General features: G+C 34.0%; 2 protein-coding genes and 1 long non-coding RNA gene across 4 annotated transcripts; 2 read left to right on the top strand and 1 right to left on the bottom strand.

The window, feature by feature from the left end:
* The first annotated feature begins 3,859 nt into the window (after nucleotides 1–3,859).
* On the top strand, nucleotides 3,860–6,650 carry LOC105152810 (hypothetical protein). 2 transcript variants are annotated; one of them, XM_011067269.2, is made up of 4 exons: nucleotides 3,860–4,581; nucleotides 4,943–5,244; nucleotides 5,345–5,820; nucleotides 6,124–6,650. In XM_011067269.2, exons 1-4 carry the CDS (start codon nucleotides 4,424–4,426, stop codon nucleotides 6,406–6,408), a joined length of 1,221 nt encoding a protein of 406 aa, XP_011065571.1. In that variant the 5' UTR covers nucleotides 3,860–4,423; the 3' UTR covers nucleotides 6,409–6,650. The 2 variants fall into 2 exon arrangements, with proteins under 2 accessions (XP_011065571.1, XP_011065570.1); XM_011067268.2 differs by having other exon boundaries at nucleotides 6,121–6,650.
* Nucleotides 6,651–7,655: 1,005 nt separating this feature from the next.
* Nucleotides 7,656–8,330, top strand: LOC147910501 (uncharacterized). Its single transcript, XR_015544110.1, has 3 exons — nucleotides 7,656–7,861; nucleotides 7,951–8,061; nucleotides 8,301–8,330. It is a non-coding gene; the product is annotated as an uncharacterized LOC147910501 (long non-coding RNA).
* A 1,546-nt stretch (nucleotides 8,331–9,876) lies between these two features.
* On the bottom strand, nucleotides 9,877–14,286 carry Fkbp39 (FK506-binding protein 39kD). Its single transcript, XM_087402534.1, has 4 exons — nucleotides 12,219–14,286; nucleotides 12,033–12,122; nucleotides 10,549–11,614; nucleotides 9,877–10,389 (listed from the first exon to the last, which is right to left on the bottom strand). Exons 1-4 carry the CDS (start codon nucleotides 12,235–12,237, stop codon nucleotides 10,308–10,310), a joined length of 1,257 nt encoding a protein of 418 aa, XP_087258660.1. The 5' UTR covers nucleotides 12,238–14,286; the 3' UTR covers nucleotides 9,877–10,307.
* Nucleotides 14,287–14,405: the final 119 nt, after the last annotated feature.

Below are 14,405 nucleotides of genomic sequence, written 5' to 3'. Positions count from 1 at the left end.
CCCAACAATATAGAACTTATAGCAATATTGCTGCAAGTTTTGTTAATAAAATATTAAAATACACATATATTCATTTATATTGGAAAAAATGTGTCTGAAACACAAAATATTTTATTGAGATTTTGTCATTTCATCATAGTACGTAAATGAACAACACGCGAAACGGGGATTAAGTGCGAAAGGGAGCAAAAAATATGAAAGAGATGGAATAAACAAATTAGCCATGCAAAAGAAGACGAACGGTCAGGATACAACCCCGACGATCCCCACAATCTCCACGATACGAAAGAAGGCGATCTCGGTGCCGCTGATCACTCGTCGAACGTCGAGTCTTTCAGTTTCTTTTGGACCGTCGCGCCGCGAACGCGGGCAGTGAATTTACGGCACGATGCGCGTGTGAAAGTTCGCACATCCGTGTGCACGTCCTCTATACGGATACGGAGATGAGAAGTAGAAGGATGACAGAGAGAGAATAAGTAAAAGGACAGAGAGGTATAATTATACGATACGCCATCAGAGAACACGTAAAAACACACGGCAATAAACGAGGATCGCATTCATCGAATACGAATCCTCTTATTTCCGCGCGTTTAAACGTGGAATTATACCGTGCACGCATTTTTTTTGTGAGCCGCGTACGGAAAGAAATACTCTGTATTTTCCATAAGAATAAGCAAGCAGGAAAAAACGCGTATCTTTCTTCGTATATTACTTTAATTGTTTTTCGCAATGCCGCGCCGTTACGAGGAATCTCTCTACATTTCTTATTGCAGTTATTATCTGTTACTTAATCAACGACAGCATAAGTCATTGTCACTTTCTTTCTTTATGTTCCAAGTAGCTCCTACGGCGCGTAGGATTGTGTTGCAATCGGCAACAAATGTCGCTCCTGCGTTCTCCAAGCAACAATTCGAATCTGTCGCGTGTTAACACCTCAAACGAGAATAGATTAAAATGGATTGAAATTTTTTCCTATCCGAATGCGTATTTTAAAAATAGCGAATACTTTTTTTTGGATTCAATTGGATTCAATTGGATTCAATTGGATGCAATTGGATTGAAAAACTGCATTTTCCAAAATTTTGAATTGAAGTATTCACAGAACTGTACAGAAAAAGCTAATATTATTTTTAGATTGAAAGACATAGAGATATGCTCCATGCAATTCCTATAAATGTATAAAAATGCATTCAGGATTGAAAAAGATTTATTTTAACATTCGTGAGTCAATATTTCCGAAAATTTGAATCCATTTCAATTCATTTCAATCCATTCTCGTTTGCTGGGACCGCACTTAGAAATGAAAGTACCCGCGTCGGATGTTTGATTTCGCGGCAGATCCGATGAACGGCGTGAACAATGAATAAATTTGAATCGACGCGGAAGAACGAGATATGAGACGAAATGAAGCTGCGTGGACAAAACTTTTTCGTATTGCTCGATGATTATGCGAAGCTCTGATTATCACAGTCCATATATTACACAGAATTGCCAATAATAGACAGGGATCATCCCATGTTTGAAGGACACGATATATCATAAACCGCGACAATTTCTTCAGAACGCCAAAACGGTCGGAAATGTCATCCACACGTTTCGACATTTGCGAAAGCGATCTTGCTTAAAGATCTTTCAGTGACCGATCCCGATCCCGATCCCGAGCCAGATCGGAGGCGAAACGAGACGGCACGGACGACGTGCGCGGTGCGGCCTGCAGTAACGATCTTTTTTCCGTCGACGGTCCTAAATGAGTGCGAGTGAAAGTCCGTGAGTTAAATATTTTTCGCGGTTTCATTACATTTCGCGGGCTGCATACCGTTCGCCGCTTGCCGTTGGCGATGGTGGCGGCGATAGCGATAGCCATACGTTATTATTGTGCGTGAACTTGCGTATCCACCTGCGTTGTTTCTGTTCATATATGCAATACTACCTTCCTTATATGCATATATATAACACCCGTCGCCATAGAAAGGCCGTAGAATTTTCTGAGGAGAAAATATGCTAAAATCTTGCATTATTATTTCTTTCGCGCGTCAACAACCCGTATGAAAATCGTATTCATTATCATTGCCGGGACGAAATGGCAAGCGATATTGTGTGAGTTAAGTTTAGAAAAGATTCCATTATTTATTTATTCTACACGTACGAAAAAATATTCTCACTCAATCGGTGCTGTAACTCACGTACGATATGTATTCACGTAAACAATGGTAGAAAAAATAAAACTTTGTGAAAACCTGCTTACCGTTGTAAATATTTTTCATTATGATTGATTATACATTTCATCCAGCAATTAAAAATTAAAGACGAGAATCAATTAGAGAATTATTCGAGAATCAATAGTTGCAAAGATGCTTCTTCTATTAAACGCAACCAATTAATAACATGCGTCTTCGCGTTTGCTTTTCATTCTCGACATTTATATAAAAGATTATGTAAAAGATTATTATACATACGATCTCTCTGTTACGTGACGTTTATACACCAAATATATATACATGTTTTTAATTTAGAAATGAAAACAGCCGTAATTGGATTGTCAGTTTCTATCCCCGTTTCTATACCAATGTAGATTAACTTTGTAATCTCAGTTTATCTAACTTTATATCTTTTTTAAATTCTCAGAATTAGAAAAATCATGCTGATAACGCGAAAGTTAATCTACATTCGTATAAGAAACGGGTATGAGTCGACGAAGTTACACAGGAAAAATTGTTGTGAAAGTAATCACATTAATTTTTGCAGAGATAATTCGAATTCGTTGAAAGTCAGTTATATCGATGTATCCAGCAAACGAGAATGGATTAAAATGGATTAAAATTTTTTTCTATCCAAATGCGTATTTTAAATAGCGAATATTTTTTTTTATTTAATTGGATTCAATTGGATGCAATTGGATTGAAAAACATGCATTGAAAAACTTCATTTCCTATTCAAAATTTTGAATTGAACAGTATTCACAATGTGTGTGCACAGAAAAAGCTAATATTATTTTTAGATTGAAAAGCATAGAGATATGCTGCATGCAATTCCTGTAAATGAATAAAAATACATTCAGGATTGAAAAGCTTTCATTTTAACATTCGTGAATCAATATTTCTGAAAATCTGTATTCATTTCAATTCATTTCAATCCATTCTCGTTTGCTGGGTATATATGAAGACTATTCTACTATTACGAAGCTTTTATATTAACATTATCCGATATTTTAGGGTGCACGGTGTTAATATACGTAAACATTGGCGAACGTGCCGTGCTGATGTGAAAGTGGTTGACTACTACCTGGCCCGACTGGCCGTCTGGCTGCTGATGATGGAATGTACAACGATCGAACGTTGCAACGTGCACACTGATCTACATGTCTCCTAGGTAATTACGTACATACATTACGGATATACGTATCTCTTGCGTTATGAGGTAATGCTCACCAATGCTAAATGCTCATCGAACGTTGATCAGCAAACGACCGATCGATTTCCCGAAATCGTGATACTTTGAGGATTGGCTCCGAAAAATACCGAGTGGCTGGTGAATAATTGGGCATCATATCGTGGTATATATATATATATATATATATATATATATATATATATATATATATATATATATACGAGTATATGAATGACACGCGCAGCGGAATTTAATGCAACAAACACAAAGGGCGCTTTCCATTACTCAAGTTGACCTAATTCGAAAGCTATTCTCGCATATCCGCTTTCTCTTCGCCTCGTACGTCACGTTGTCGAAATTTGACACGGCGACGCCGCGGAGAGGAGTCTCTCAGAGGCTCGCTCGTGCCGAGGATACCGATAACTACGTCACGCGGAGGAGAATCGAGAGGAGGACGTCAAATAAAGTTTGCAATAACGTAAGCTCGAAGAAAAAGAACGACGATGACCTCCATTAACGTTCGCTCGTTCGACACGTCTCGAATAATACGTAATAGGCGTTTTACACTGGCCGATTTCTTACGTGAACACAACGAATGTGAAAGCGACCTTGAAACGTGGATCATCCGTGGATCACATACATGCATTCGATAAGATCGTTTGGTGAAGTAAACGTGTATAGAGACGGTAGTGACGTAGGTTCGGCGCTAAGCCACGCGCAACGACACTACCGTGGCTACTTTACGCGAGCGAGACCGCGAAGAATTGCGGGGGATAATTGAGATTATTAGATAGATTCAATAACGGCTGAATAAATTGATACATAAAGCGCGATTCGCTTTCGATAAGAGGCAGAAGAGACCGATCGCTATGGCCCATAGGAATCCACGTGGTCCGTCGATGACAAAAGCGCAGCTGATGATTGAGCATGCAGCGATGGTTCCAGCAGCTGGCTTTGGACGAGCTTACGTCCGATCTCTGCGGTAGCGTCCGGTAGTGTCCGAAGTCCGAATGCCACCGAGTGCCGTCGGGGGATGCGTCCGAGTGCCGGCGTAGCGAGGCGAGCAGCGATCCCGCGCGATCCTGGAGACCCTGGAGTCAGGAGTCGGATCGATCCTGAAGGTGCAGAAGTCGATATTAAGCGTGTTTATGCCGCGTCACCTACGATCGAACCTACGTACGACATCGAATGGTATACAAGTCTTCAATTATATTACATTATCTTGAGAAAAATTTTAAAAATTGAAAATTATATCAGTCCTTATCTATAATCCAATCAATGCGAGAAAAATTTCCAACAATTGCAAAATAAATTCTACTAAACGCGGCCGAATTGAAACCGAATGATGATTTTCTCAATTAATAAAATTCTCGATTAATATAAAAATGGAAGTTGTACTTTTTATTCGAAATTAAATTTTATACGAGAAACGCGACATACCTACTTTTTTCCAATTTTATAGAAATATTCAATGATATATATATATATATATATGTGTGTGTATGTATTTATCACATGTGTCCATTATACTCGACGGAATATAATTTTCCAGGATAAGATCGGATTTGGCAGACATAGAAATTTCTAAATTCGTGAGCGGTATCGCAGGCAGCAAGTCAACGGCGTCGCGCAATAATCCACGAAGATATTACAGAACGTCGACGAGCTCCGGTTATTCGAGTCATTCACCGCCGTTGTCAGCCGGCTCGTACTCTTATTATGCATCAGCGTCAACGAGAGATCCATCGTACGGTAGCCTAGCGGTGATTCACGAGAGCGAAGCGATACCACGGCCGATTTGGCCTTCCATCATCTATCATCATACCGAGGATCGCAGTGCAGGCGGTTATGAAGGTATAAACGGAATTAGTGACGATTTCACGCTGTATAGTTCACTTTCACTTTACAAAAATCTCGTTTATCGCACGTTAACATTTTTCTTTTATCGTAACAGGTATTTATACATGCCACGTATGCGGTTGCACGTATAAGTATTCGCCATCGCAGCCGCAGCTGATATCATCGAAAGCTCATGAGGTGCTGCTCGAATTATCCCAAACTCTCAATTCTGTGATAGACGGCAATGTTACGGCGCCACCGGAAGATATCTTGCGCGATATATCGCGCATTGTTTCCTTAGAGATTGGCACGAGGAACGACAACGTGTACGAGTATATTTGCCCATCCTGGGCGTTCAGTGATAAGAATCCAACGGTATCGCCGAGCTGCGTGAAGAACGTACCGTCGAAAGTGAATCCAATCAACTCAAAACTTTGTGTCAGTCCTCGTTGCCTCTACGAGTACAACTCGGCGCGATCCGCGCCGTCGCTCAAGAATGACAGGACGACGAGACGTGAAGGCGACAGCGATATGAGAAACAAGTCCAGCCTCGCGAGAAAGAAACCTTGCGCAACAGAGTCCAAATATTCGGTGAGTACTAGTTTCGTATAGCTTCTTCGATTAGCGTATAGCTTCTTCGAAAGACTCTTCGAATTTACGTTGTTTGATTAGTTGTTTCCATCAACGTAGATTAAATCTTTTATCTTAATTTATCTTTCTCTTTATCTTTTTTTAATTCTAAAAATTAGAAAAAAAAATGAAAAATTGAACGTGGATTAAAATATATTAATCTACATTTTGGTGGAAACGGACATAAATACGTTTTAATCAATGTTCAGCAAGTGTATAATATATACAGTCATAGCTGTATGGAGGAACATATTATTTCAGCAGCTAGTATGCAGCGACGTCGGGTCGTCTGTAACCGAAGGAACAATTGCTTCGTTGAGCGCGAACAACTGGAACCATCGCTTAGCTGGAGGCTTGGGCGAGGATTTTGATTTCACGCTCGACGTGACACAGGTCGAGCGTTTAGGCCGGACGATTGCGAGAGCGAAACGGAAGCGGCAATGGTGCAGAGCCCTGACCACTCTCTTCGGTCTAGTTTTCTTCGTGTTGAGCGTCGTCGTCGTCTCGTTATCTGTAACGAGGGGTCGTAAGGTGTTTGGAAGCATGTAAGAGTCAAAAGAACTTATGCATAATCTAATTAATATTTATTCGGCTTATAATGCTTTTCCTCGTGAAATTAAAGGAACTGATTAGTCGAATTGACGTCTGGAACATTTTAAACACTTCGATATAGCTCTTACCACAAACATTTTGCGATACGAATTCTCTCGTTCCATTATATACTATATATGGCTATTTTCAGTGCCTTATTTAAAAAATATATGCATATATATATATATATATATATATATATATATATATTAGGTGTTGGAATTAATTCGTAGCGTTTTACAAGTGATGGGAAGTACTTTCATTAATGTATTTTTTAATGCTCATGTGAAATAAATAACATTCTTTCATTAAAAAACGCTACGAATTAATTCCAACACCTAATATATATATATGTGTGTATACACTTAAATGTAATGAAACACGAAGAAGATCCTGCAATCACGATATATGGCTGTGACCATGTTCTTTTGCATGCGTATAATGTTAAATATCGTATAGCGCATCATGATCGTGTTAAATATGGATAAATTAGACTTCTCATAAGGACAGGTGCGAATAGCGTTACCAGTTGATTGATGTCGCGCAGAAAGAAACGGGTACTTATGTAGAACAAGGACGACTTCGACTAAACAACTCTAATTAACATAATCGGGCGATTAATTCGTAGCAGAAGTGCTCGAAGTGAAAATGTACAATTCGTTGTCTTTAAACTGTATATGTTAACTTTGGGATGCTGGTTTGTTCAAATTTATTGTATGATCATATCATTTGGACCAATGTGATTTAAAGCTCTGATAAAATAAAAAATAAATTTTATAGAAAATATATTTACATAGAAAATATATTTTACATTAATAAACGGAGTTAATGGAATAAAATTTTTTAAATAAAATATTAGTAAGAAGATAAATTACATTTTGAATCAAATAAACTCGAACAGACCAATAGAGTTAAGCAATAAAAAATAATAATCCACGTTAATAAAATATTACTTAATAAAATTAATTATCGATTATTAATTCAGTATGTTATTGAATTGCTTACTAAAATTTCTGACTAAATAAATTTTTATCGTTTTTGATCCAATCTTTTTGTTTTCCATATTTTAAATAACAGATATAATTCTAAATTAAGAAAATACAAATGTTGCTTGACAAATTATTCTTTAATCAAGTTAATCAGAGTTTAGTCGGAGCCATTCCAAAACTAGCTAGTAACTTGCGCGCGTCAATTTGACACTAGTCCAAGCACACTCCAAGAGTTCAAGCTAATCGCGCTTGGCGCGGCGCTGCGAACGACAGGCGAAGGAAGTCGAATAATGGATATGTGTCGTGTACTTCTGTGTATGTGTTGGTTTATGTTTGTTGTGTATTACGATCGCGAGTGACAGATCGAGCAAATTGTCGAAGGGATGAAACATTAAAATTAGAGGGACGAGTCAACATTCCAAGTAATCATCTCTCCCAGTGATTTCTAGCTCGATACATGATAATATCTGTTCTTAATATTCTTATCGACATATTTTCTGTATCCGTCAAGAACATTCCAGATTTTTTTACTCTACGTTCTCGTCCAGGTTATGCTCATATCGATCTCTCTCACATTTATCCGATTGTTATCTCGTGGAGGCTCGATATTCCTTTTCTCGAGGTAAGAGAGAATCATCCTGCTTTCCGCACCTTTGAAAGTGAACGTACGTAGCAAACACAGTAATGATAAGAAATAAAATGATTGATTGTGCGATCTATGAAGCTGCAGATTTGAGATGAACATTTGACATTTCTCTCTCTCTCTCTCTCTCTCTCTCTCTCTCTCTCTCTCTCTCTCTCTCTCTCTCTCTCTCTCTCTCTCTCTCTCTTTCTCTGAAAATTGCTTCTCTATAATTTTAGATTATAAAAATAAGTTAGAATGGTGTGCGTGCCATGCTTCGCGGTTCCTATAATCCTAATAATATGGAGGTTCCTTATACAACCGTTATTGATCAAGTGGTGGCAATTGAGAAATAAAGGACAGGAGGTCAAAGGAGATCAGCTATGTCCAGATTTGATAAAGGAATGCAAAAATGGGACATGTACCCTATCATGGAAAGATAAAGGTGATGCGGTAAAAAAAAATGAATGAAGAACAGCCGAGTTGCTTTTCCTTAGGATATGCAGTTTGCTCAATTGACATGGGTTAATTCAACATTTACATTTTTGTTAAACAATCAAAAGTTAATAATTTAAATATATTCTATTGACACAATTACAAATCGCACTTAAGACATTGATCGATCTGTATTCAACTAAAAATAAGATAATCTGTTGTTTTAGTTAATCGAATTATGTATGTTCTCTGTATATGATGATATTTGATGTCAACGTAATAAAACACATTAAATCATAAAGATTAGCTATGTGGTTTGTAAGGGTCTTTTTGTTATACATACATGAACATGTCAAGATTTGTTAAATGGAATTATCTTATGTATAATAGAATAAATATATAATATATATATATAAATGTTCTCTTATCATTTTACTCTAATATTATTTTAATTTAATTTATGATTTGAAGCTACAAAATTTTAAGGAATGTGCATGTCAAAATATTAAAACAACATAGTATAGCAATGCTTTTATTTACAAACAGTTTTCTTAATTCTTAATACTAAACTCCAATAATGCTAATCAACCTATGATATTAAATTTATAACTTGATATTATATTTGTATCATATATATGTTTATACAACGTAATATTTCAATTAAATTTACGTTTCAATCATCGAGCTCTCGATTTTATTATGTATGAAAGACCATAGGAAAAGTATAATTACATTATAGAATACAGTTAGTATAATAGAATATAATTGTACTATAGAGATGTGCTAATTTATGAAATATTCATAAATTGTAAATTTAATGTTCAAATTATTACATAATCTATTCACAGACATTTTTATAGAATTATCAAAACATTATCTCTCTTTTGAAATTCGTCAATTAATAATTATAACTATTTATTCTGAATTATTCTTATAAACGATACCTTATCCTCTTTTTCATAATAAACTTAAATCTAAAACTTTGAAAGATTCACTCTAAAAATCATTTGCAATAAACTTTAAACTATAAAGTTTTTAAATAAAAAGATCAGAAGATTTATGTAATATGTGTATATATATATATATATATATATATATATATACATATTACATAAATATATCATAGACATATATATATATATATAGACATATATATATATATATATATATATAGACATATATATATATATATATATATATATATATATATATGTCTTCATCTTTCTACCATCTGTGAATGATTATATATATATTATACATATTATAATTTAATATTAAATCACATGAAATATTAAAATTATATATGTATATCAATTTTATATAAAAACTTTTCCATTTTATTTACTTAATTCTCTAAAAAAACATTTCCCATAAGCATATATCAAACATTAGATAAAAAAAGACTATATATTCTAATAAGATAGCAGTTGTAAGGTTAATTAATAACTCGACTTTTGATGAATTTAATTTCACTTATAACAAGTATGAAATAAAGAGCATATCGAGTTCAAACCTTCTGTTTCAAATACAAAAAAAATTGATTTACATTCTAATGAGACAAATAAACAATCATGAAGTTAAAAAAGTTCCTTAAATTATTCATAAATATTTAAATTATTAAAATTTACTCAAGTTTTATAAGTATATCATATATAAGTATCAAATAAAGAAAAACATGTCGAAAATTTAAGAGTCTCTGATTAAAATACAAGATAAAAAATGTCATATTCATAAGGTAGCAGTTGTGAAATTCATTTAAAAAATTCTTAGACTATTCATAAGTTAGTCATCAATATATAAATTATTGACACTTATTCGACTTTCTTAAGTTCAACATCATATATAACTGTTAAATTAGGTGGAACTTTGAGTCCATAACCTTCATCTCCATATCTGTAAAAAAAATATAGCACTAATACGTTTATACGTTTTCAAACTGTGATCGGACATTGTACTTGAATAAAGAAATTTTTTTTAAATTATGAAACTGACTCAATGCGAAACGGATTGGAATATATGAGTAAAAAGCATAAGTAAGAATGCTACACATACGCCATATTGGGTGGCATTATAAGACGACGTTTTTCATCAATTTTCATTCCAATTATTCCTACATCCAAGCCCTTGATCACGAATCCTGCACCGAGTTTAAATCTAAAACCAAGATTTTCAAATCGATCAAATTCTTCCAATATTTGTCCGGTCTTCATATAAGCTACATAAAAGATTGTGACATATTTGCCCACTTCTGCGATTTTGCCAGTACCAGGTCTTAACTCTCGCATTTTTACACCATCCTTTATAATTCTTTCAGCTTGCTGCTTGCTATTCTTTTTTGTTTTATTAGGATTTTCCTTCGATTTTTTCTCGATTACTTTAGCTTTCTGTTGTTTCTCTTTTATTTCTTGCTTTTTAGATTCTTTCTTTCTTTTTTGCATCATCTTATTTTCATTTTTTCTTTCATTTTTCTGTCTATTTTTTGATCTAAAATGATATATTGACTTATTTTCTTTATCATTTTTTTCAACATCGTCATTACTTTCCATAAAAGAATCCTTAGAAAAACTCTCAGAAGATTCCTCAGACGAAATCTCAGAAGAATTCTCAGAAGAAACATTATTAAAATTAATATTTTCATTGCAATGAAATAATGACTTTACGCACTTTGCTTTTTTCGTTCTGTTGTTATCTTTCACAAAACTTTTTTTTTTTAAGTTTGGAACTTGAACAAGTTCTCTATCTTTTTGGATTTGTTTCTTTTTAATAGAGTATGGTGTAACTATCCATTTTTCCACGATTTTTACTGTTGTATATTTATTCAAATATTCAGTTAATTCTTCTGGAGAAGTTCCTTTATTTTTTAGTTCATTTATTTTTTCGTCTAAGATGTGCCAAGATAAAGTTGTTATCCAGTTTGGGTTAAATGGAATTTTTATCAAATCAATTTTATAATGTCCAATTAGATAAACGTAACTTTCACCATCGCATGAAAGGGTTACAACAGTTTTCTTTTGCACAAGAACGTCGAGTTGAACTTGCCATGGTTTATCTTTGTGTAAAGTACAAAGCAAAAATCTTGTCTGCTCATAAGTCATCATTACTTGTATCGGTTTGTCACCTGCAAAGAAGGTAATGCGCGCGCGATTTTCAGGCACGTAAACAACTCTCAGACGCAGGATACATTCACTATGTAAATAAAACACATGATACAACGCACATCTAATCTTAATCTTGATCTACTGAACAACTTGTAATACTTCTCTCTGTTAAAATGTAGCGTTAAAATTAATATATAATTATATATTATATGTTATTATATATTAGAATTAATATGTAATAATATATAATATATAATTAATATATAAATATTAATAATTAATATATAGTGCGCCACATATTGTATCTGACTATTTTACATGTACACGAAAGCGTAAAGATATGTCAAGACAGAGGCAGGAATTAATGGAGTTTACGGGGATGAGTTTCAGGTATGCCATCACGAAGTTTCACGAAAGAGTTCAGAAGTTGTGTCTTACTAGCATGTGTGATATCCAAACTTGCCATAGTTATACAAAAGGACTCATTCACGTATTGCGAGTATTTATTTCCCGGTTGTAAAGTCAGCGCTGTAATATGAATAACGACGTTGGTTGGATGAGACATTTCGCCACAATATTCATGGATTTTATTAGTATTTACAATTGAGAAGCAAATCATCTTACCCCAAAATGATGACCCCATTATATCTCCAAATTACAACGAAAAACTAATCAGATCAGAAAAAGAATGTGGAATCTATTCGCAACAGCTTCTAGCAAATGAGTATATGAGTTAGTCACGATCACTATGATCAGCAAGATCGAAGTAGATTCGAATTTATTTCGTACGTGCTTCCATCGATCGAGAGAAATTCTGCGCATGCGTAAGAGCGTCAATTTAACAATGCCTATTCTTTTTTTTGTATTAAGATGGAATGCGTGGTATATATTATATTTTGTGTACTTGGCTTCTTTAACCTTTTTTGTTATTCTTTATTCGTTATTTGGTTTTCTATTTTGTTATTCTTACAATAATTATTTTTTTATATATTTATTTGTATATACACACACACACACACACACACACACACACACACATATATATAATATAGATATGTGTACCTAAGTTAATTAATTATCTGTTCATACAATACATAATTCCTCAAGTATAAATGTCCTGAAGATGCCTATCGACTGATAAGGATGTCATCTAGACCTTCTTAGAACATCTGTTGGAGAATTGTATTGAATGTTTTACGTATTATGTAATTTATTATTTGTACATTTGGTAATACAAATATACATAAATTATTAAATAAAAATTGAAGAAATTCGAAAGAATACATGTGCCGATATAAAATCGATGATATTATCGACAAGAGGTCTACTGTTTATGTTGCTTGAAATCTTCCAAATTTTTTGTACTTAAAAAGAGACAAATTATTCAGATATTGAAAATATGCGAAGATGCTGAGTACAAAAAGTACAAGTAAATAAATTTAAAAAACGATCGATCTTGACTGTGTTCCAAAATTCACTGCCAGCTAAAAATCTATATAAGCTGCGTTTCGTTTTCACTATGAGTACTGAAAATTTATATAGTTCACTGCCCAGCAAACGAGAATGGATTGAAATGAATTGAAATGGATTCAAATTTTCAGAAATATGGATTCACGAATGTTAAAATGAATGCTTTTCAATCCTGAATGCATTTTTATTCATTTATAGGAATTGCATGGAGTCTCTCTATGCCTTTCAATTTAAAAATAACATTAATTTTTTCTGTGCACACACATTGCGAATACTGTTCAATTCAAAATTTTGAATAGGAAATGTAGTTTTTCATTCCAATTGCATCCAATTGAATCCAATTAAATCTAAAAAAAAGTATTCGCTATTTAAAATACACATTCGTATAGAAAAAAAATTTCAATCCATTTTAATCCATTCTCATTTGCTAGATGCACTATACATATATAAGATTTTTGACATTAGCAGTGAATTTTGGAAAACACAGTTCTTGTAGCTCTTTCTATTGAATTCGCATGACTTAAAAAATTTGAATTAATGTCCGTTTCTACCAAGATAGATAACTTCAATCTCGATTCAACTTTTCATCTCTTTTTTAATTCTTAAAACTAGAAAAGGATGAAGAGCTTGAACCAAAATTAAATTTATACATTAAACGATTGATAGAAACGACATAGACTCGTGTGTCGAATAAGTAAACAGATTACTCAGCTTTTTAATCTCGGTCTTACTTACTCAATCTTTATCTTTTTCTGATTGTTAGATCTATAACAGGATAAAAAGTAAGTTTAACCAAGATTAAAGTTAGAATTGTACATCATTAATTGTTATTTGTTTCAGGTTTATTCACGCGGGCGACAACCGCGTAGAAAAAATGCAGTTTTGCGATATACGCGATGATAGCATTGCGTTATCAATATATGTACGTTTAACTTATGTGTAAAGTATCTATACAATAGTCTTCATGAATTTAACTCAATACTGTATAATTAATCTAGCTAAAGATTTTGCTGTAATTAAACAATTCCACGGATCGATTTAAATGCCAATTAAATTTATCGGATTTTAATCGAAGTCGCCCTCTGGCTGTGACGTATGCACATATAAATACAGCTGACTCCTCTAACGTGGATTTCACACTCCATTCGACATCCAATGAGAAGATTCGTTTCCTAGGAACGAAAATGGCGTCTTAAACAATCCCTAGGATCCGCACGCTTCCATTGGATATCTCGCGTATCCTTGCTTGTCAAAATACTTGTCAATTGCCGAACTGCCGAAGTGAGGGAAGGAAAAGGAGTAAGAGCGAGCGAGCAAGTGAGAAGGAAGAATGAAAGAGAG

Source organism: Acromyrmex echinatior, chromosome 2 (genome assembly GCF_024713525.1).
Source record: "Acromyrmex echinatior isolate Ae372 chromosome 2, ASM2471352v2, whole genome shotgun sequence".
Lineage (NCBI taxonomy): Eukaryota > Metazoa > Arthropoda > Insecta > Hymenoptera > Formicidae > Acromyrmex > Acromyrmex echinatior.
Note: the sequence above shows the minus strand (reverse complement) of the source record. Positions and strands in the feature narration are given on the sequence as shown.